This window comes from Pelophylax lessonae (genome assembly GCF_965119305.1).
Source record: "Pelophylax lessonae genome assembly, chromosome: 1".
Taxonomy (NCBI): domain Eukaryota; kingdom Metazoa; phylum Chordata; class Amphibia; order Anura; family Ranidae; genus Pelophylax; species Pelophylax lessonae.
The window spans coordinates 296956330-296981665 of record NC_138768.1 but is presented as its reverse complement, the minus strand read 5'-3'; the positions used below and the strand labels follow the sequence as shown (position 1 = coordinate 296981665).

General features: G+C 41.7%; 1 protein-coding gene across 1 annotated transcript in view; it reads right to left on the bottom strand.

Moving 5' to 3' along the window:
• LOC309569004 (sodium-dependent serotonin transporter-like) overlaps positions 1-25049 on the bottom strand; it is a 109791-nt gene extending 84742 nt beyond the window's left edge. The window contains exons 1-2 of the mRNA XM_082274765.1: positions 24778-25049; positions 1446-1580 (exon numbers count right to left, since the gene is read on the bottom strand). Coding sequence (XP_082130891.1) covers positions 1446-1580; positions 24778-24991 — 349 coding nt within the window. The 5' untranslated portion in view covers positions 24992-25049. The remainder of the gene's footprint in view (positions 1-1445; positions 1581-24777) is intronic.
• Between the last annotated feature and the right edge of the window lie 287 nt (positions 25050-25336).

Sequence of the window (25336 nt, the reverse complement as noted above, 5' to 3'; positions counted from 1 at the left end):
TGAAATAAGGGCATATTTGTAAAAAATCAATCCAATGAAATCATATACCTGAAGTACTGTATATCACAGCCAAAACATTTTTTTTTGCTTTGTATACAGTTTATTGAGAAAGGGCAGAAACCACTGTCAGGTTTTTTTTTCTGTCTATGTCCCTGCTCAATGATTCACCCCTTCTATGTGTGGTGGGAAATCCAAAATTACAGTTGTCAAAAGAACAGAAGGTAAAATGGGGAAATCTTCCAATAGGGACTCCCGTGACAAATAAAACGTTATTATCTGTGTCATGTACCTTTGTGGATTTGAATTTGGGTCCTTCTGCTTCTGTGTTGGAGCCCTGTTCACTCTTGTTAATCTGAGTCTCTGTAACATATATCCTGCTTAGTAAATCTGCTCCTGGGACTTTATAGCTCGACCTATCTTCGAGCTGCAGGCAATCCACAATCAGTTAACCTAAATTGCAGGACTTCCTTTCCTGTACACTGTGCCCATTTGTTGGATCTGTTTCCCTGGATGAGTGCTATACCAGTGTTTCTCAACCTTTTTCAGTCAAGGCACCCTTTAACAATTATGGACAATCTCGAGGCACCCCATTCTAAAATGCAATGTTCTCTTGTCCCTCAGTTTTTCTCCATTACTCAGCTAATGTGACCCCAACACTGATGGAGAGGGGCAGGGGAGGGTCAAACAAGGATGCTATGCAGGCAACTGACATCCTCCTTATCAACTGATGAGGCCATTGGTCGTTAGGAAGCCAGCAGCTAGAAGGTTGTAATGGTGCACAAGGAAAACCTGTGACTTAGTGTAACTAAAAGGCTGCCTTCATCCACATATTGGCTTGTATACAATTTTTGGACAATTTTTAGGCATTTTGCCAAGGCACCCCTGAAGAAACCTCAAGGGATTCCAGGGTGCTTGGGCCCCCTGGTTGAAAAGGGCTGTGCTATACTACTGAATGTCTAGACTTTTGAACTTTGCCTGATTCCTGGACTACTCTCTTTGCCTGACAATTTTACATTTCTCTGCCAGTCTGTGTATGACCTGGCCTGTCTCCAGCCACGCTTCTGGATTCTGACTTTGTACCTTGCTAGCAAGACTTGTTGCTGACCCAGCCTGCCTGACTACTCGAACGCCTCAACCTCCAGCCAAAGCTCCACTCTAGACTAAACCTTTCAAAAGGCACAGTACAATCTGTAGCCTGCATTTCACTCTGGATGTATAGAAAACTATCCAATAAACTTGGGATGGTATGACCATTTGTTGTTATAGAAACTACAGCTAAAGAAATTGCTCCATTTCAAAATATTAATCTTTGTTCTTGTGGCACCTCTTCCACTTTGCTCGTTATGGTGCATTGAAGTAGAAGTTCAATTTTATACATGTATAAAAACATAATCCTGCCTTTTTTTTTAATGAAAAAAACAAATATTATAAAAATTGAAAGTTACCTTTAAAAATAGGACATATGTGTTTCCATATGGTGATAGCGCCGATTCTATGAAACTGTCCTAGAGCCAACTCCATGTAGAAAAGTGGGACACCTCCAAAAAGAGCCATGATGGTGTATGGGATCAGGAATGCTCCTAAAAGGAAAATAAAATACTCTGAATACCTTTTTAATATTATCAGATGAAAATCAGAAACAAATCTTAAATGCACATGACATAGAGGGTCAAAGGCAGTAAAGCCTAAGTACATTAATATGTAAGCTCAATTATACATAGTGGCCAGTTCACACACATTTTAGACTTCAAAAGAAAGTTTCGATATGATGTTAAAAATGTGATAACCTAAGGCAACAACTATTATTTAATATTACCATCCTCAAATCCGTTAGGACATTTCTAGTACATGGTCACTTCATCATTATCCTTGGCAGCACACTTTTGATGATCCTTATAGTAAAGCCTGTGTAGGGGGTCTGTTGTCTCCCGCAGTAATATTATACTAAACAGAGAAGTGTTATTTGCCGTAATGCATTCATATAAATCATATATATCATGCCACTGTATTTGGTTCTATTTTAAAAATCCTCTAGGTACCTTATTTCTGTAGCGCTGTTGTGTGGTCATATGATCTTTCCCTTTTCTTTATCTGCAGGGAAAGATCCTTGGGAGGGGTTTCTATTAGGTTCCTATCACACGATGAGCGATCCGATCAGATCTGCCTGTCAGTTTTTAGGTGGATCTGATTGAATCCTCCATGCATCCCTATGGGGCAGCGGATGTCAGCGGAGACATGTCGTCTACTGACACCCACTGCCATCCGCAACCGATCCTGCCCATGAAATCCGGACGGATGTAAACCCTATTTTCCATCCGTCCAGGAGATCGGATAGGATGGGATCAGATGAGAGCAGACAGGCGGTCCGCTCTCACCTGATTCCCCCATAGAGATGCATGGGGCTCTGACACCTCCCTCTCCACACAGAGCGGAGAGGGAGCTGTCACCTGCCTGCTCAGCGGGGATCTGTGTATCGATCTCCCGCTGAGCAGCACGGATCCGCCCACGGAGGTGGACCGTGTGAAAGAAGCCTTACTCTGTGGATGTATGCTCTCTACAGTGTGAGTCTGTGTCTGGTCAGCTCAGATTGGTGCTTTGCCAGTCACATGACAAAAAAAAAACTGTTTCAAAAGAGCAATACGAATTAAACTATAAAAAAAACAGTTTTACAGATCCCTCTAAATCTTTATTGAACATCAGATTTGTATTTTTGTACATTAATATGGTGTAGGCAGAGTCAGAGATGACTGACACTAGCTTTTATTTTGTTCATACGGCATCTGCATCCAAGGCCACTTTTTTTTTTTCTTTACAGGTATTAGCAACTACATTTGATACATTTATTACTGATTTATATTACAGTTAGGCATTTTGTGAGCTTCCTAGTGAATATAATCAATCAACATTATATATCTCCCCTCATAATTTGTAGCCACAGGAGGACATGGAGGAGTAGGGAGGGAGGTCAGTGTCATTTACCATTGTGTATATGCCCATATGTGTGACTCTATAGTCATTTGGGCTGCACAGATAAGAAAAAGGAGGAAATTAAGAGCTTAGAAGGGAACTGAAATTGAGCATGCTCAGTAGTCGACACCAGCTGGTCTACACAATATCAGCCTGCAATGGGGACACAGAGGAACAGCTGAAGGCAGGATCAGCCAGGTATATCTCACCCTACACAAAACAATTGCTTTGGTGGCCTTGTGAGTATGCACACTCAATGTTATATAGAATGTAATAAGAGTTTTCATAGTCATATGATTTAAACACAATTCTGAACCATTTTTTGAATGCATTGTGAAGCAGCAATTATATAATACAGCTGGACCCTTGGATAATACTATTCCACTGCACTAGCGAATCACCTTCTGCATATAAGAATTCAATTATTCCACATCTTTTAAACGCAATCTCGGCTATGTGGGGGGAAACAGACGCTCCGACATTGAAACAATGGATGAAGGGAATAGATGATTTGTGTCGGTTGGAAGAGCTTTTGTATATATCTAGAAGAAACGTGGACAGAATTTTTCTCTTGATTTTTTCAAAGTGTGTACCCCACTTTAGAAAGCCATTGTGAGCAGCTTCAATTACTAAAACTTACAAATACTAAATTCTTAAAAAAAACACAAAATAAATGACCTGAATATATATTTTAATATGCCCACGCAAAATGCTAATACTAAATACTAATGATTAAGGTAATTATTGCTCCTATACACTATTTTAAGGATACCATCAAAGCCTTCTGGTGTCAAATGGATTAATTCCCTAGTGTAAAAGAACTTTGAAGTGATTTTAGTGCGCAAAGGAAAAAAAGAGCACACATTTCTGGCTTTGTCTATAATGCTGTTGTTAATATTTAATAACTCACTTTACATAATTAATAACAAGTAATAATTAAAAGGACCAGATTATGATATATGTTGATGATAAATTTGCACTCTCGCATACTTAAAGAGTTTACTTCTGGGATTATTTAACGTGTGCCTAAGGCTCATCGGGAAAAAAAAATAAATTGATTCTTTTAAAGTGGGTTGCATACAAATTTATATTAAAATGTGCAGTCCTGTGCTTTTTAATTATTGTGATTAATGAAAATGGGTCATGCTAGATCTATAGCTTCAGTAATAATACTATCTAAAAAATAGCAAAATCTAAAGGATTTAACTGCATGTTTGCAATGATTAAATTATACATTCAAAATACATTCTATTGTTATAGGAGTCATTTTGTACAGGTATTGTAGCTATTATCTAAAATGCTTGGGGCTTTCCATAAACGTTTTTGCTGAAAATATAGAACGTTATTTAGACTCACATCATACTGCTTCCAGCATTCTTCTTGCTTCTAAAATAGGCCACACTGCTATTATGGGGCCATTTGTTAGATTCCCCACTCCAACCTCATAAGACACCTGTTGGCCACTCTCTAAAGCATCAGGTTTAGAGACGGTGGAAAAAGGATATAATATTTACAAAGTGTAGTGGCTTTTTCTTCTTGACTGACCATATGAGAACACTTGTTAAAAAAATCCAGCAGAACAACTATAGAATAAAAGGGTTTGCAGTAGCTGCCAAAAGACCAAACCCCTATGCAGCTCACTTGCTTGTCTAGTTGACTATGGGTTCAGAGCTATCAAACCCTGATGACAGAAGCCAGGTATATGAACTGTGAAAGGAGGGGGTCCTGTGACTAATCAGACTCTTCCCCCATTCACAGATGTGTTACAGGCAATACAAAGTATGTCTGCAAGTTATTGTTCATCTAATTGTTCAGATGAGGTAGGCATTCATAGACGTCCCAGTGCCCCACACAGTACCCCCTTTGCATATCATTTGGAGCATTGGAAGGATTTGACTAGGGTGACAATTTTTTGATCAGTATACACATGTAATATAAAGGGTTTCCATTTATTAAAGATTTTTTTAACATGCTTGTCCTTCTCAATGCATGTTTCAAGATGGCCTCTACACACTAAAGTATAGATGCCTGAAATGAGGTCTATTGTAGAGGGGGTTATGTACCCGCCACTGGGCCCTCTGGGCTGAAAGGAACAGAATATGCATTGAGTGGATCTTAAGCTTTTGAGTGCTTGGAGAAGGGGAACAGTAACCAAACAGATGTATCCGTGGGTCCTTAGGTAATGTGGTAAAGAGAACCACATTAGGAAAGTTAATTACCAGTTTCCAGTATTGCAAGATATGGCGGCAATCCAATAAGGCATGTGTTTAATTGGCACCCTCAAAATTTACTTTTGTAGCAATATTCAAGGTACGGATCAGGGCCCCAAATTTTATTTAAAAAAATGAATGTGTAAAATGCTCTATGCACTAACCGGATCTGGGTTGGTTTCCAGGTCTCATTTGCAGTGCAATTTCATAGATTTTCTGTCCCATACTTTAGATTGCCTGCTTGAAAGTTGCATTGTCATTGCTGCACATTTGTGTTTTCTGAGGCTCCATTAACCTCCCTGGCGGTATGATTATGTCAGGAATTACATACCAAAAGCGGTACAATTCTTTTCATGGAAATTTGGCGTTATGTATTATAGGCCTACAATTCTTAGTAATTACTAACTTAAACCTGACCAAAACAAGACTCTAGTAGACATCCCAGATGTGATAAATTTGAAACACAAACGCGTGAATTATAATCGAATCAATAATATTATTTTATTATTTAATATATAATATATATAATAAAATTATATTATTGATTAGATTATAATTCATGCATTATATATTATATATAGATATATGTGTGTGTGTGTATATATATATATATATATATATATATATATATATATATATATACACACACACATATATATATATATATATATAATATATAATGCATGAATTATAATTGAATCAATAATATAATTTTATATATATATATATATATATATGTGTGTGTGTGTGCATATATATATATATATATATATATATATATGTATATATATATATATATATATACATACACACATGTATATATATGCATATATATATATATATATATATATAATATAAAATGTGTTTTGTGCAACGTTTTTTTTTTTTTTAATTTCCCTCCCTAGTTCCGCTCCCATGCAGCATTGCTGCTGCAGGGAACGGAACTAGGAAGTCATCACACCGACGGAGGACGGAGGAGCGGCGGGACTCTCGGCTGGCGATCTCAGCAATGAGAGATCATCGCTGGATCGCCAGGAGAAGGTAAGAGAACACCGCTGCGCTCTCTGCACATCCACCCCGAGCGTGACTCTGGGTTGCCGCTCCTGATAGAAAAAATCAACCCCGAGTCATGCTCGGGATTACCGCCAAGGTGGTTAACACAATTACGTTCCAGATCACGGCGTAATCTCTGCAATTCTGCCGATGATCTCAAACTGCTGCAAAACACGGGATGCACTTGCGATCCACCTTACTTTAAATGCCACCCCAATCGCGGTGCGATTTTGCCTCAATTGTTGCCCGACGAATCGCTGTAAAATCATGCAAACAGAACCTGACACCTAAAAGGCGTCCCGCGATTCTTTTTGCAGAATTTTACCACGATTATTCGGGTGACAATCGTGGCAAAATTGCTCTGACATTGAGGGGACCCATTAAAAGTAACAGGAATTGTGAGCGCGTCCCGCGTTTTGTGGCGATTCGGGTTTGCAAAACACCATGGTGTAAACAGAGCCTAAAGTTATTAGGAATTTTGTGTTTACATGTGGATATGGGAAAATAATGGAGTAATTGCATTTGCTTCTAAAAGTATTGAGGGTGTGGGTTTTGTGTAAGTAGGAAGTAAGTAGTGCGCTTATATCACTCTTTCAATAATGCGTCAGTTGAGTATAATATAAAAAGTGTGCCGAGGGTATTTTGAATTGTGTACATAACTCTGGGAAGGAGAGAGAGAAGTTATGAGTGGTCAAGTCAAATGTTGTCTTATTGCGAAAATGCTCTAATCTCTCTATACAGAGTAGGCTGCATGTTGATGACCCTGTGGGAATTAGGGATGTCCCATTGTAGGAACAATTACAGAGATATAGGGATGCAAATTAAATTTACATCTGATTTGTCACCAGCCAACAAGAGATGGAGTTTGGGTGTGTGGAGGAGGGATTTCAGTGACCATGGTTCTGCTACTTTTTCATCAAGAGTCACATTAAAATAGCGTGATGCCTTATTTAGCCAGTCAAAGGCATGTCATTAAAGGAAGGCTAGGTTGTATATTCTGATGTTGGGGATACTAAGGCCTCCCTCCACTTTAGGTGCCCTTGGTTTACAAAACAAGATGCAGGGCCTTTTTGCCTTCCAAAGAAACTTGCGGAAGGTAGCTTCTTGCCCTTTAATGTCTTTATGCTTCAGTTGCAAAGTGTTTGACGTGGTTATAGAAGTCTTGCAAAGCTAACCATTTTTAACAGTTTTAAACTGATACAATCCCATCTAAAATATCTAATGGGACATTTAGAGATGATATTATGTTGGATTTAGGGCTTTTTTAGCCCATTTTTTGTTTTCAATAGTAACTCAAAGAAGTCTTTCCCATGCAGCCATATAAAAACACCTGAATTTTGACCATCTTCCCATAGACTTAAGCTGGCCATACATTATACAATCTTATTGTACATTTTTCCGTTAGATTTGCCAAAACCCTGTAATATGAGGTCAAACCTAAACAACACTTTCAATATGTTTTAAATCCTGCAGGCCCTTGTACTACATAGTTGAAGGTAAAACCAAAGGATATTATACAGAAAATGTACAAGAAAATTGTATAATGTATGGCCATCTTTACACTCCCTCCTATCTTAAACAACAACTTTTTCTGTTTTTTTGTAACCTTTGGTTTGTTCAGCCAGGTCCAAACCATGATATACCATGGGGCCCACACTCACCACATCTGGCCAGGCTCCAGAGCCCAAAAAGACATACTCCAGGTTGCAAAGCCAAAAACACAAGGCCACTAAGTCCAGTGAATATCTTGAAAAGATACAGCAGTAAACCATAGTTGTTTCCCTTAATATCATCAAAAGTAATTTGGAAACTGGAGTAAACTATGGAAGGAACAGGTGTTGCAGACCCAAAGCCACCACTGAATCACAAGACGAGTTTATAACAGTCAACAGCTTGAATGATAGGTGCCCCACAAGATAAAAGCTTCAAGCACAGATCAACAGTGGTTGAAAGTGTAATTTTCAGCTGTGAAGAGAAGACTTTGAGCAGTAGATGGATGGCTATTAGACTGTCACTGTTAAAATGATAGGATAACAAAAAGAGGCTTGTCTGGGCCTGAAATCATCATCGGTGGACTACTATGGACTATAAAAAGGTCTTAAGAAATGACGAATCAAAATGTGAAATCTTTTATTAAAATGTATTATGTTTCTATATTTGTCATGCAGAGTTTTAGTACTTAGTGAATTAAATAAAAGGGTCATTCCACAGCTCTCAAACATGGAGAAGGAAACAGTCTGGAACTCATTTGCTGGATCCAGAGTTGGCAACATGCACAAAGTGAATAGCACCTTAAATCAAATGACCTACCACACCATTTTGCAGTGCCATGCAACACCCTCAAATCTGCCTAGTTGGTCAGGGGTGTGATGATAATGAGGTCTGAGGAACCCCAAACTGAATGATGATTTTTACAAAATTCAGTGCCACCCTAATTTCTCCCAAATTTGCAAGTCAGTGACAATCATAAAACAATTATACTTAAGTCTGTGTTTGAAGGGCCAGGTGAAGAGCTGACACATTTCATGGTAAACCATATTGGGATTGCAGTGAAGAGAACAATAACCTCCATGGAATATATGCTTTGTGTGCGAGATATCATGGTCTGACCATTTCTTCGCATTCGGGATTGTAGCCAATTCTGGATACGAAAAATTGTTCCAGGTAGGGCTATAGTGTGTGAAACCATCAACCGCTTACATCTGTTTAAAATTAAATATGCAAAATAGTTTAAAGCTGAGTACTGAGTGAGTCTAATGGGAGTGGTTTCATAATTATCAATCAGCTGTGCAGCTGCCAAGCACTAATGGGGAAAACTGCTGAGCTTGAATTACTCTAAATGTGTTCTTATTCGGAGTATCTCACCAAAAATGACATTTTTGTTGCAGGGGATGCCAGAAATCTGACTTGTATCTTAGTGTAGACTTCTGGGAAAATCGGTGAGCCAATCACGCAAGCAGGAAATTATGTTTCTGGAGTGTGGTCAGTACACATTCTGTGTACAGAACAACTCCCGGTAGCCATATTGCATTGCGTTTTCAGAAAATGACAGCAGCTGCAGATTGAAAAGGAAAGATCATTTTTAATAACATTCAATTACAATATGATTTGTGTTGCAATTGTATTTGCTATAATATTTTTTCTTGTTCTTGCGATTTTTTCCCCCCACAAAAGTGTAGTTACCCTTTAAGTATTTGTATTTTTTAATCCTATTTTCTTACTGTTATTGTCTATTTTGTGATGTGTTTATTTGTCTTTCACCATTTTTTTCTCCATTAAAATAATGTTTTAAAAACGTCAAGCTGATTCTTTAAATCCTCCTGTCTTTTGTGGCAAAGAGTGTCACAGACATTTCTTAAAGGTCAGAAATACGTTTCTGTTAAAACATAAAGTGGTAGTTACTGTTTGTGTCTGTAAAGGGTTAACTGTGAAATTAAAGCAGTAATAAACCCAAAATCAAATTTATTATTATTTTGCAGCTTACTGGTTCCTAGATGTGATGGCTGCATTTGATTTCTTTTTTAGGATTTCTTTCTTTTATTTTCTTCAGGTTATCTAACCAGTAAGTCTGTTGTTTTTCAAAAGCTCAAGCTCTTGTATCAGTTTACTTGGATGGGACAATCCATTTAATACTGGCAGGGTTGGTTAACATGATCAGCTTTTATTTATTCATTTAAAACCATTATCCCCCCCCCCCCCAAAAAAATAAACTGTTGCTGAAACTGCTTGCTGAAGTTTAGCTTCAATTTATAAATGTATCTTAGTCCACTAGTCCACATAACACTCTTCTCCCTCCCACTGTGCAAAGGTGGCCCTGTGCTCCTTCATCCAGAGTGAGCGTAGGCACTCTAGTACAGGCCAGATCACAAGTTAAAAAAAGAGAGAAAAAAAACTAAAAAAGAAAACTAATTGCAACATATAATGATTTATAAGATGCAATATATTACATTTGGGTTTAATATCGCTTTAGGAATGGAAACTTTTTTGCACTATCACAGTCTAGGAGTGCTCTACTATGTATATTAATGCACATTTTTACCTACATTTCTATACTAATAATGAAGAGAGTTCCATTACTATATTACATAGACCAGGCCATACAGGGTAGTATTTTAGAAAGGAAATGTCTTAAAAGAAGTATTTTAAAGTGTATTTCCAGTCTTGCAGTCAAACCTGAGAAAACCCCACTATATGTCTGTGACTCGGCCCACCCCCAGATGACATCATTGATGATGAAACGCGTTGGAAGTGGCCTGTGTTGACAACATCACGAACATTCATTTGCCAGTGTTCATGGCTCTGATTACCCATGAACCGTCAGCTTTCTGGATCCATTACCCTGTTATAAGTAACCTTAGGTAATTTTTTTATAACTTTTAAATAAAACAGTGTTTAAACGGGCTTCACTATTTCAGTCTCTTCCATCTCTCTGACATCTAGTTTCTCCTGTTGCTGAGTGCCACCTATGTCCAGGTTGATGCTGGTTCCCCACTCTCTGCTATATGCCTATTTGACCATTATAACTTATGGTCCAACATAATCGGTAAGAGGCATATGCCGAGCATTTTGTTGCACGGTTGTGGATCTCATCAATCAACTTGCTGCACATTGCACTTTTGGATGTTTGATGTAATTTATATATGGACTGATAGCACTTCATATGGATTCATTTTTCACGTGTTTACATTTTCACTAATTGTCACGGAACCATGAACCAGACGTACAACAACAGATAAGTGAAAATAAGAAAGCTTTATTGAAAAACAAGCTATAAAGCAAAAGTCCAAACGGATGGCGAAACCGATGCAGAGTCTTTGCGAAGCCAGGGGTCAGGAACCAGCAGGGTAGTCAGACGAAGCCAGGATCAGGAACCAGCAGGGTAGTCAGACGAAGCCAGGAACAGGAACCAGAAGCAGCAGTCTTAGTAGCATGTGAACACAGGAGGACCAAGCAGGGAACTGAAGCCACAGACCTCCTATATATATGAGCTAGGCATCCAGCTCCTCCCAGTGGGAAGGAGGAGCCGCAGGTTGGGAGGCTACAAGAAACCCAGAAACCAAGATGGCCGCCAGCACATGTCAAACGAAGGAGAACAGCAAGAAGGTAAGACCATGACAGTACCTCCCCCTCAAGGGCCCCTCCTCCGCGGAGTAAAGAACGGTTTCTGAGGGAAGCGTGCGTGGAAGGCTCGGAGCAAGGCAGGAGCATGGACATCTGCGGAGGGAACCCAGGAACGCTCCTCTGGACCATAACCACGCCAATGAACCAAAAACTGCACCCGACCGCGGACCAGGCGTGAGTCCAGGATATTGCTCACCTCATACTCCTCACGATTGCCCACTCGGACCGGACGAGGCCGAGGAACCGAGGAAGTGAAACGATTACACACCAGAGGCTTCAACAGGGAGACATGAAACACGTTGGAGATCCGCATGCCAGGAGGAAGCGCAAGGGCATAGGCTACCGGGTTTACCCTGCGAAGCACTCGGAAGGGACCAACAAAGCGAGGCGCCAGCTTGGGAGTGGGCACTCGAAGGTTGAGGTTGCGGGTGGACAACCATACACGGTCTCCGGCCTGGTAGGAAGGAGCAGGCGCTCGTCTGCGATCAACCTGGAGTCTCTGGCGCTGCGCAGAGACCTCAAGGGACTTCTGGATCTGTACCCAAGAAGCACGTAGGACGGAAAGGTGATCCTCCACAGCCGGAATATCCTGGGGAGAGAATACCTCCGGTAACACGGCAGGTTGGAACCCATAGTTGGCCATGAAGGGAGACGTCCCAGAGGAAGAGTTCACCGCCGTGTTCCTGGCAAACTCAGCCCAAGGCAGGAGGTCAACCCAATTGTCTTGGTGATCGGAGACATAGCAACGAAGGAATTGCTCCAAGGCCTGATTGGATCGTTCTGCGGCCCCATTGGACTGAGGGTGGTAGGCCGAGGAGAAGGAGAGATGAATCCCCAACTGGGAGCAAAAGGCGCGCCAGAACCTGGACACAAACTGACTCCCCCGATCCGACACAATCTCCTTGGGCAAACCGTGCAACCGGAAGACCTCCCTGGCAAAAATCGTGGCCAACTCCTGTGCAGAGGGTAACTTCTTGAGAGGAACACAGTGGCACATTTTGGAAAACCGATCCACAATCATGAGAATGACCGTATGGCCTCGGGATGCAGGGAGGTCCACAATGAAATCCATCCCCAGGTGTGACCATGGGCGCTCCCCGGTGGCTAAGGGTTGCAGAAGGCCCAACGGAAGGTGCCGAGGGGACTTACTCTGGGCACAAACGGAGCATGCCGCTACATATGCGGCGATGTCGGAACGTAGGGAAGGCCACCAGAACAGACGTGAAACAGCCCAGGACAGCTGATTCTTTCCAGGATGCCCCGCGGTCTTGGAGTTATGGTAGGTTCGCAACAACCGAGTGCGCAACTCCTCAGGCACAAAACATCTGCCGTTGGGTCTCCCAGAGGGAGCACCAGATTGAGCCGCCAAAATCTGCTCACCCAGGGGAGAGGTCAGGCTGGTGCGAATGGCAGCCAGGATCTGATTCGGAGGTATGACCGAAGTCGGAATCGACTCCTCCCTGGACAGGTCGGAGTACTGCCGTGATAAGGCATCCGCCCTGATGTTCTTGGAACCGGGTAGGTAGGAGACCACGTAATTAAAACGTGACAAGAACAGAGCCCATCTGGCCTGACGTGGTGTCAATCTCTTGGCCTCAGAGAGGTAGGTCAGATTCTTGTGGTCTGTCAGGATGAGGACCGGAACCACCGAACCCTCGAGCAAGTGCCTCCATTCTTTAAGAGCCTGCACGATGGCCAATAACTCCCTGTCACCAATCTGGTAGTTGCACTCCGCGGAAGACAGTTTCCGGGAGTAAAACCCACAAGGAAGCAGAGGACCCTCTGGTGTTCTACGCTGAGACAGAAGGGCGCCTACTCCCGTCTCAGACGCGTCCACCTCGAGGACAAAGGGCAACCCAGGGTTGGGATGCGACAGAATCGGAGCCGACACAAAGGCGGACTTTAGAGCCTCAAAAGCTCGGATGGCCTCGGACGGCCAGACCTGGGAATTACTGCCCTTCCTGGTCAGATCCGTGAGAGGCTTGGCTAGCATGGAAAAGTCCCTGATGAACTTCCGATAATAATTGGCGAAGCCCAAAAAGCGCTGCAGGGAGCGAAGACCACTGGGCTGGGGCCACTGTAAGACAGCCGAAACCTTCTCAGGATCCATGGAGAACCCCTCAGCGGAAATGATGTAACCTAAGAAGGTTACCTGGGATCGGTGAAATTCGCATTTCTCAAGCTTACCGAACAGCTTGTTCTCTCGTAACCGTTGCAACACTCGTTTGACATCCAGAATGTGGGTCTCCATGGACTCAGAATATACCAAGATGTCATCCAGGTAGACCACCACACACTGCTGCAACAGGTCACGGAAAACATCGTTGATGAATTCCTGAAAGACTGCGGGCGCATTGCACAGCCCAAAGGGCATAACCAAGGATTCATAATGACCGGTCCTGGTGTTAAACGCGGTCTTCCACTCATCGCCCGCCTTGATCCTTACGAGGTTATATGCCGCCCTCAGGTCGAGTTTGGTAAAGACCGTGGCCCCTTTAAGGCGATCGAACAGCTCGGAAATCAAGGGTATCGGGTAAGCGTTCTTGATCGTGATGCGATTGAGACCCCTGTAATCGATGCAAGGCCTCAACTCACCGCCCTTCTTTTTCACAAAGAAAAATCCAGCCCCTGCCGGGGACGAGGATTTGCGAATGTGTCCACGTGAAAGCGCCTCCCTCACGTACTCCTCCATGGCCTCATTCTCCGCTACCGACAGTGGATAGACTTTGCCACGAGGAGGAACGGCACCAGATTGTAACTCGATGGCACAATCGTATGGGCGATGCGGAGGTAGGGCAACCGCGCACACCTTATCGAATACATCCCGGTACTCCTCGTATTCAGGGGGCAACAGAGAGTCCGAGGAAGTACACAGCAACTTGACAGGCCCATGGATGCAACTAGCCCCACACTGCGGTGACCACGAGAGGATCTCGGCCGATCTCCAATCGAAAATCGGATTATGCTTCTGGAGCCAGGGGTACCCCAAGACCACCGAGTAGTGTGGAGACGAAATAACCTGGAAGCAGACCGACTCTCTGTGGACGGCACCAATGGCTAACCCCACTGGAAGGGTCTCATGAGTCACGTGTGGCGGCAGAAGGGGTCTGCCGTCTATCGCCTCAAGAGCCAGAGGAGAACCTCGAGCCTGCAGAGGAATGGAATTGGCGGCAGCGAACACACTATCAATGAACAAACCACCAGCACCAGAGTACACCAACGCCTGGGTCGTCACCGAGCCCCCGACCCAGGAAAGGACAACAGTGATCAGTGGTTTGTCAACACGGGAAACCGGGGACGAGGAGACTCCACCCAAGATCTGCCCCCGACAGGATCTCAGGTGCGAGCGTTTCCCGGACGGTTCGGACATGCCAACCGAAAATGCCCACCGAGACCACAGTACATGCATCGGCCCTCGCGTCTCCGGAGTACCCTCTCCCCCTCGGACAGGCGAGCAAACCCCAGCTGCATGGGTTCACCCCCAGACAAGTCATCCCCAGGAGGCGTGGGAGGAGAGGGAGGCACGGGTGGGACAACAAAGGTAGGCGCCAATCTGTTAGGAGGCCTCCGCAGACTCTCCTTAAAGGAAGGTCTCTCCCTGAGTCTGGTGTCAATCAAAATCAGGAAAGAAATAAGAGACTCGAGCTCCACTGGTAGGTCCTTAGCTGCAACCTCATCCTTCAAGGCATCCGAGAGACCATGAGAGAAAGCAGCGACCAGAGCCTCATTATTCCAGCCCACCTCTGCTGCCAGGGTACGAAACTCAATGGCGTATTCAGCTACGTATCGTGAACCCTGTCTGATGGACATAAGGAGCTTCGCAGCAGAGGCAGCACGAGCCGGCACATCGAATACCTTCCGAAGAGAAGCAACAAAACCGGAAAACTCGGCAACCACCGGATTGTTGTTCTCCCATAAAGGGCTGGCCCAGGCCAAGGCCTTGTCCGAGAGCAGCGAGATTAAGAAGCCCACCTTTGATCTCTCAGTAGGAAAGGCATGTGGCAGCAACTCTAAATAAATGCCCACCTGGTTAAGGAAACCTCGGCACTGAGTTGGCTCTCCCCCAAAGCGCTGTGGAAGGGGGGCAGAACCGGACATACCCCGAAACACCGCAGGCGCAACAACAGGTGTCGGGGTAGACTCTGGCGCAACAACCGGAGCGGCAGTAGGAGCGGACCCAGGAGCGACAACCGACCCATCGGCAACGGGAGCGAAATGAACCATGCGTTCAAGCAGGGTTTGCAACGCCACGGCGAACTGACCCAACAGGTGATCCTGCTGATCAAGTCTGGCAACCAGCGTGGGTAGTGAGGATGGCCCTGTACCGTCAGAATTCGTGGCCTGTGGTACCGTGCGTTCAAGCAGGGTTTGCAATGCCACGGCGAACCGACCCAACAGGTGATCCTGCTGATCAAGTCTGGCAACCAGCGTGGGTAGCGAGGATGGCCCTGTACCGTCAGAATTCATGGCTTGGTCCTAATGTCACGGAACCATGAACCAGACGTACAACAACAGATAAGTGAAAATAAGAAAGCTTTATTGAAAAACAAGCTATAAAGCAAAAGTCCAAACGGATGGCGAAACCGATGCAGAGTCTTTGCGAAGCCAGGGGTCAGGAACCAGCAGGGTAGTCAGACGGAGCCAGGATCAGGAACCAGCAGGGTAGTCAGACGAAGCCAGGAACAGGAACCAGAAGTAGCAGCAGTCTTAGTAGCATGTGAACACAGGAGGACCAAGCAGGGAACTGAAGCCACAGACCTCCTATATATATGAGCTAGGCATCCAGCTCCTCCCAGTGGGAAGGAGGAGCCGCAGGTTGGGAGGCTACAAGAAACCCAGAAACCAAGATGGCCGCCAGCACATGTCAAACGAAGGAGAACAGCAAGAAGGTAAGACCATGACACTAATGCACTTTTCAAATATATTATTTCGTGTTTTTTGATGTTTTTTATTTTGAAATATACATTGGTGTCCCTCACTAAGTTCTGTACTTTGGAAAATGTCCGCCACAGCCTTGGTCCGTGCCTATCCCTGCTCATGGGACTTGTAGTTCTGCAACAGCTTGAGGGCCCTGTTCTATCAGAATACTGCTACCCACCAGAAAATGCAACGGAAGTGACGTTGCGAACAAAACTGCTTATTGCGCATGCACTATGCATTCCAACATGGCCTCTATACGTTCCAATATGTTTCCTAATCTGACAGAACACAAAGGCACCAGCGGACATCTTCTTACACCCTTCAATTTCACACCTATTTTAGCAGTTAACTCACCTTATAAACTGAAATAGACTTTTTCACCACGACCAAGTGAAATAGTCTACTTAACTATATAATCAGTTTGGTGCTGAGCAGTGCAGGGTGTACCAAGATGTCTGTCGCCACCTTCTGCCTGCAGGCTTTTCACTGTATTTACTATAATAATAATAATACTATAATAATAAAATTTAATACTGCATTTCATTATACAAAGAGAGTTTACTGCTAAAATAGGTGAGAAATTAAAGACTTGCCTGGGTGTAAGAAGATGTTCGATGCTACCTTTGTGTTCTGTCAGATTAGGAAACCTGTTGGAACGCATAGCGGCCATGTTGGAATGCATGGCGCATGTGCAGTAAGCAGTTTTTGCTCAGAACGTCACTTCCGTTACATTTTCTGATGGGTAGCGGTATTCTGACAGGACAGGCCACAGTTTGCATAACCCTATATTAGAGATAGTGATCGTATCTGCATTTTTCCTTTACACCTGATACTTTATTTGTGTTTTTGCACCTGACACTTTATTTTATTTAGCGCTGCTTATTTTGTATACCTGTCATTTGAACTGTTATCACAGCTTATTAAGTAGCTGCTTAGTTCAGATTTTGATTAAATGGTTTAGATTTTTTGTTTAAAATAACTATATAGATCAGACCAAAATTAGGGACAAAAAAGGAAGAAAGAGGGGCAGAGGGCTTTGTTCTACATCAAGGACAGTCCCTCGAAATCAGGGACAAGTATTAGCTATGCAAAAGGGTGTGCATACAGTACCGAACAATGTTAAACAAATTAAGAAGCTTTACAAACAGGACTTAATAACAGCAATGTCTTTGCTGCTTAATAAGAACACTAGATGGCAGTACAGCACAACAAGGCTCTGTAGGTACAGATGCTAGGGAACAGCCACTACTTGAGAAAACAGTACAGAACATAAGCAGCTACCTGCACTTAGGCTCTCTGACAGCATCTCTCACAGTGTAGTCTAGAGTAGGTCTGGGTACACATGCAAATGATAGAGGGATTGCTAGGCTGGCACCACAGACAAGAAGCTGGAAGAGTCCCAGGGCTAATACCACAGGTGGGCATCTGGAGAGGCAGTGCATCTGAAAATAAATAGCCTGTTGGCAATTAAGGCAGTGCCCTCTGCAGTGGATAGGTCTTCTTTGGGAGCTGCATGTTATTGGGCTCCAGCCTGGATACCCATGCCCTGGAAAAAAATGGTGTATGTTCAACATCTGGCAGCAGAACACATACCCAGCCAGCTCTGCCACTTCAGATATGGTCCACCTGAGCTGCTTAAATTTCCTGGGCATTCTGCCATGCTATTGTAAAGCTGTGTAAGGGAGGACTGTGAATGAGGGACTATGATGTGAAAGAGACTGGGAACGCTGATGTGAGGAAGGGGATTGCTGTGATATAAAGGGGGTCTGTGATGTGAAGTGATGTAAAGGGGGGGGGGGGGGACTAAGTATATTGATGCAAAGAGGGGACTGTGATGTGAAGAGAGGCTGGGATGTAAAGGGGGGATATGTGAAAGGTGGATAAATGAATGGTGTGAACATCTGCACTTGTGAATGGGATAAAGTGATGTAAATATAGTAAACAATGTGAAAGGTGGACTTATTTTTCATGTGAAATTTCAGGCAAATTGTAGTTCTTAGGCAAAATTAATCTTTCCCTACAAGACAAAAAAAAATCACATTCTGAGTATACATTCACTTTATATGTAAAGTTGATCCAGGTAATATCTGACTGCCTCTCGGGAGATCAGAAACTGATTTTTTCCTCCGATGGAGCAATTTGGATCATGTTTTGCTGGGGGCTTTTGCCTTCCTCTGGACCAACTGTGGGTATAGGATTGTGTTTATAAGATTGTATAATTTTTTTTCCATTTTATTGGTTGAACTGGATGGACTTTTTTATGTTTTTTTTTTTAAAAACCAGATTAACTATGTAAGAAACCTGTCATGGGAGAAACTTCGAGAAGACCAACTGTGTAACTGTTGCAACAGAAATGCAAACAAAGACTGCATACTTCTCGATCAGTCACTAAGATATTATTGAAGCAAGTTGGTAAACATTAGATCAGCCAGGAAATATTTTAGTTGGTACACATATTTACAGTATTTGATATAATGCTAATTGATGGAATTACATATTCTTTCCTGTCTCGTATTTCTATCTCTCAACAGCAAGATCTCTCCACCTTAGTTCCCCACCATGGTATGACCAAGACTTTCAATTTCTGAGACTTTTCACTCTTGATAATTGAGTCTTCAGTTATTAATGTATTTAATTTTGTTTGAATTCGTAATGACTGCTACTTGAGTGAGGAGTTCTTACTACCAGGGACCCCAAGCATGAGGACTAATGAGGTGATTCAACCCTACAACATCTGCCAAAAGCTATCATTTTCATTTTCTGATTTACTTTTTCGACAATTTCGAACTGATTCGATTTAAATTCATACATTGATTTGGATTGTTAGTTTAGTTGGTTTAATATATAGTATATTAAAATTTACTGTAATTCTCCCTTTGATTTATGCCAATAATGTATCTTGCTTATACCAATAGGTATTTTCTTTTGTTTAAGGGCAAGCATTGTTAGAATAGGTTATACAGTATCTCACAAAAGTGAGTAAACCTCTCACATTTTTGTAAATATTTTATTATATCTTTTCATGTTGCCACTGGAGTCCTCTTCCACTCCTCCATGATGACATCACAGAGCTGGTGGATGTTAGAGACCTTGCTCTCCTCCACCTACCGTTTGAGGATGTCCCACAGATGCTCAATAGGGTTTAGGTCTGGAGACATGCTTGGCCAGTCCATCACCTTTACCCTCAGCTTCTTTAGCAAAGCAGTGGTTGTCTTGGAGGTGTGTTTGGAGTCTTTATCATGTTGGAATACTGCCCTGTGGCCCAGTCTCCAAAGGGAGGGGTTCATGCTCTGCTTTAACATGTCACAGTACACATGTTGGCATTCATGGTTCCCTCAATGAACTGTAGCTTCCCAGTGCTGGCAGCACTCATGCAGCCCCAGAACATGACACTCCACCCACCATGCTTGACTGTAGGCAAGATACACTTGTCTTTGTACTCCTCACCTAGTTACCGCCACACACGCTTGACACCATCTGAACCAAAAAGTTTATCTGGGTCTCATCAGACCACAGGACATGGTTCCATTAAAGTATGTCCTTAGTCTGCTTGTCTTCAGCAAACTGTTTGTGGGCTTTCTTTTGCATCATCTTTAGAAGAGGCTTGCTTTTGGGACGACAGCCATGCAGACCAATTTGATGCAGTGTGCCACGTATGGTCTAAGCATTGACAGGCTTACCCCCCCCCCCCCCCCCGCCCCTTCAACTTCTGCAGCAGTGCTGGCAGCACTCATACGTCTATTTCCCAAAGACAACCTCTGGATATGGTGCTGAGCACATGCACTCAACTTCTTTGGTCGACCATGGCGAGGCCTGTTCTGAGTGGAACCTGTCCTATTAAACCGCTGTATGGTCTTGGCTACCGTGCTGCAGCTCAGTTTCAGTGTCTCGGCAATCTTCTTATAGCCTAGGCCATCTTTATGTAGAGCAAAAATTCTTTTTATAGATCCATAGAGAGTTCTTTGCCATGAGGTGCCATGTAGAACTTCCAGTGACCAGTATGAGAGAGTGAAAGCGATAACACCAAATTTAACACACCTGCTCCCCATTCACACCTGAGACCTTGTAACACTAATTAGTCACATGATACCTGGAGAGGGAAAATGGATAATTGGGCCCAATTTGGCATTTTGACTTAGGGGTGTACTCACTTTTGTTGGCAGTGGTTTAGACATTAATGGCTGTGTGTTGAGGTATTTTGAGGGGGGCAGCAAATTTACACTGTTATACAAGCTATACACTCACTACTTTACATTGTAGCAAAGTGTCAGTTTTTCAGTGTTGTCACATGAAAAGATATAATAAAATAGTTACATAAATGTGAGGGGTGTAATCACTTTTCTGAGATACTGTACATTATCAGAAACATCAACATGTAATCAATTTGTATTTGAGTATAGAGTAAACTGTGCAAAAAATTTTGCTTTAATGACTATTAGGCAAATTGTACCGCAATGGAATGAAGAGCATACACACAATCAATTTGAAAGGGTAATACAGTTACAATGCAGTGATCCACGGTTGTATTATAATTAATGCTTGTGAAAGTATCATGTGACTAAATGAAAGCCTGCTGCTTTCAACATCACTGCAATGCTAATGAGGGGGCAAATGTATTCCAATTCTTTTCAATAAACATGTGGTTCAGATGGAAGTGCTAGTGATCATTAGCTGTTGTATAAATAGGTTTACATTCATTTCATATGATGTGTATATTGGCAGAGCAAGGCATAACCAGGATGGAAATTCAATTAACTATGAACCTTTGCTATAGACTTTTGAGTAGTTTTTGGTTTACATTTTTAATGTTTGCAGTATTGTTATATGCATGCTAAAATTGAAAACATGTTAAGAGAAAATAAAACAGTTAATGTATTAAAGCGGAGTTCTGGCCTCAAATACCTTTTTTAACTAAAAATACCCCTATAATACTAATCCATCGCCCTTTACAGAACGGCTATTCTCATACTTACATGGTGTACAGTATTGGATTTTAGTCAAAATCTTACTTTTAAAAACGCTGTCTGGACGCGGCCATCTTAAATGTGGGCATCTGAAGCCGCAGTGTTATCTGCTGTGTCCTTCTTCCTGATACCAGGGAGTGTTCTGGGAATTCTTCCTGATTCCAGCCTCCTGGGAGTGATGAAAAACAGCTCCCAGGATGCAATGCAAAGGCGGAAGTGATGTCGATGGCCATGGCCACAGAGGGGGGAGGAGGAAGTACAATAAAAAATGCCCTGAAAATAAGGTAAGGGACCCCCAAAAAAAATTGAAAATGCCCAATTGTTGATCAGCATAGCGAGCACTCCAGGAATTACTAAAGTTGCAAAATAGGCCGGAACTCCGCTTTAACTTACAATGATAAATAGGAAGACCAAACAGAAAGTTCCCATTGGAATATTTTTCCCTCACTTGTTGCAAGCTAAACAATACTACAGTATGCTAGAGTTGAACAATTTTGAAAACCTAAAGAAAGATATATGTTACAACATTGCCTTGGACAGCTCATAAGATGTTGGGTAGCTGCTCTGAGAACCCATTCATTGGCACAGAGCATATGTAGCAACAGGACAGAACTCCGTGTGCAGTTTTAAACATCCTAATGAGAGATTCTCACTGGATAAACTTTAGGTCTATCAAGTAGTGCACTTTTCTCCCTGTTGGTGGTACCAAATATTTTCTTTTAGTGCAAGTGTTGAGTAGAAGCCGGATAACAGTCAAAGGGTTACTGATTTAACAAATGTGTGTGGATTCTAAATAGTGCTACAGGCAAGAAGATATTTATCATTTAGCACATAGCTCTTACATAAGCCCCAAAAGGCTGAATTCACAAATGCATAACACATGTAGTGTTTTTGTTATTGTTCACTACTTTATTTATTTATTTATTTTTATGAAGACTAAGTATCATTCTTCCACTAAAATATTACCATACATACATTGGGGAAAAAGAGCAAGAAGAGGCAAAAAGGGACACTAGCAAACAGTGGAGAAACTAGTGGATAGGAAGTGTAATTGCATGGTCTTGAATGAAGCAACAGCATTAACCATAAACTTTGGATCAAACACTACCCTGAACGTAAACTGACATTAGAGCAGTCTGGCCTCCTATGAACTACAGGTTTTTACAACTAGTAAGCTGCTCTACGTATTCCTTGGTGAAGGTGCTGTCCACTCATGGTGGAAATGTGAAGGATCTATGGAAGATTGGCTATCCACTGTGGTGTATCTGTAGGTTATAAAAGACTATTTTTTAGCAGCGTTTATCTTTAAATATAGTGTCTTTTGTGGATGTGTATGTTGTTTTTTAAGTATGCTGCTTAATATTGTAGAGCTTGAAAAAGTGCAGGTTTATTGTTTCATATTTTATTGTACAGGGTAAAAAAAAAAGAAACACCTGTAAGGCAATTGTATAATGTGCTAGTATGCATAGCATACTAGCATATTATGGAATACTTACCTTAGAATGAAGCACTACCGCAGCACGTTGTCAATGCTGAGACAGCTGACATCTGCCCCCGGTCTTTCTTCCGGGTTTGCACGCTCTGCCTGTGTGATTGGCCAGAGCCACGATGACGTCACTCCTGCGCATGCGCGGGAGAGCCCTCTATTTGTGCCATTGCATGGGTTGAGTTCCATTTGTGCCATTGCGTACCCATGTTGTCTACAAATTAATAAATTGAAAGAGCTTTTTATCTACCAAATTGTAAGTTTTCTTAACCTTTAATAAACCGCTTTATTGTATGGTTTTTCACTATGTGGAGGTTTTTTTTGTCTTTTTCCTTTGGGCAATTTATTCACTGAGCATTACTGGAGGAGAACTTATCTGTGCTTGACTGTGATGCTGCGGACCCCTTACTGAGTGATCTCTATTGAGGGTGGATGTGGAGCATTCTGGTGGGCGGAGAGCTGAGTAGAGATTTCTTCTACTTTCTCCCCTTTCTTACCAGGTGTTTATACGCCACTGCTTATGTTGACCCAATAGGCGTATGCCAAACTGGGTCTACTTGTTCCGGTAAGCCTCCTTGATGTTGGTAGTGGATTTTTTCACAGTGGTATTCAGTATTCACTTGGATCACATATTAAAGATTTTCTTTCCACACATTGGACTTTTGAACTTATGAACTTTTTTTCTTCTCTATGCATGCATTTTAAAAAAGTGTCACGGTACACACCCAATGTACCATTGTATTATCATTTGTTCACTTTATCACATGTATTATGTTTTAATTACTCACACAGATATAATATATATGTTTGCAGTGGCAACAGCTATTTATATTCATCATTTATAGTTTTGTCTATTTTTAGATTTATTTTCTGTGTGTATTTACCTTTTAATCACTAGTGCTATCTGTCATAGAGTAGCGTCACATAGATTGTTTTAATGTTGTCATTTATGTATGGGATCCCTATTTTGTTTGAGAACATAAAATACCATAAGCTCAAGCTAACTCAAATTGAGCTTATATAGACTACAGCACATGTGTAACAAAATCTTTGAGATTCACTTTAGAGCAATATTGGTCATGCAGACAAAGTCACGAAAACTTTATGATTTAGTAGCACATCTAAAATCAATTAAATTAAAAATGCAATGTCCTATGTAGAGGATTTTCAAATGCTGGTGGAATATTACCTTCTCTATGAAGCTAGTTTATGAAAATGTAGGAACTAATTATTCCTGGGAATTAATTCTTAACAATTGAAAATGAGCAACAGATTTAATTTTATGACTTGTAAAGCAGGATTCTAAACCAATTATACATCAAGTCAAAAAGAGCATGAAGAGTTATAATTAATTTCTAAAAGTTGAATATCCTGTTCAAAGTAGCATTCTCAATAATATGAAACTTTGTAACAAATACCCTACTTAAAATTTTTATGAAAAAGTCCTTGAGAATTTTTTTGAAAAGCTTAGTTTGTTTACCATCTTGACAACAATGTATTGCATTTCAGTCTAAAGTATAAACACTTTTACTGAACTGTATAGTAGATGTTTAATTTAAAAAAAATAATAATAATACTTGCAATTTATGAGCAATAATACAAATAGTAATATTTTGGGAATGACTAACTTACAGCGCATAAAAATGCTCCATAGGTAGTAAACTTGTTGCATAATGACAAAACGTTTACTGTCTTGTTAAAAATTATTGCATTAATGACAATTACGCCATAAATATGCATCTTTTTCACACTATCTTATACAAATAAGGAATCATAATAAACTCAATGGGATACAACAATGAAACCTGAACTTACTTGCTATTTTGCATATTTTTCAAAAGTATATCATGCTAGATTATTTAAAATGCATAAATACATACATCGTACTATTTTTTTTTTTTTTTTTTAGCTAAAAAATAAATATTAAAAAAATGTTTATGTTTAGAAAATCACTGGATTCAGGGAGTCTTATAAATACCCTAGATGGTCTAATAAAACAGAAAACTTATCAAGTGATTGCAAAAAATATTGTTGAAATACCAAATATGCTACCTACCTCCACCATTCTGATAACAGATGTAGGGGAACCTCCACACATTTCCCAGATCCACAGCAAATCCAATGACAGAGAGGAGAAAGTCCATCTTTTTGCTCCATTTGTCACGTGAGTCAGTCTGAGAAAGTGAAAGAGGCAAAGAGTTATTGTTAGGGGTAGTGGCATCCTGTTTGGGGGGCTTGTCTGCAGGGGCTGTGGAGTTCTGTTCTGACATGCTGCCTCTTCTGTAAACCAGACAGGATTTCAGCTGAGCAAGAGTAAGTCAGGGAGAATTTTTTTTAAGGCTGATGACAGGAGGGATAGAGACACAGTAGGTGGGTTTACTAGAAGAGCGATTCTCCACCTCCACAGTGCCAAATACATAAGTATAATTTAAGTTAATTCATGCAATGTGAAGAATATGCCATTGATCTGCTGTGTTCTATTTTACACAGAATACTTAACTGAATTGTAAGAGGTAAAGCAGCAATTATTACTTTAGTTTATAGTATATGTATACTGTGGGTAGTATTTAATAAACTGAAAAGTTAATCATTTGCAATTTTACTCATATAAAGTT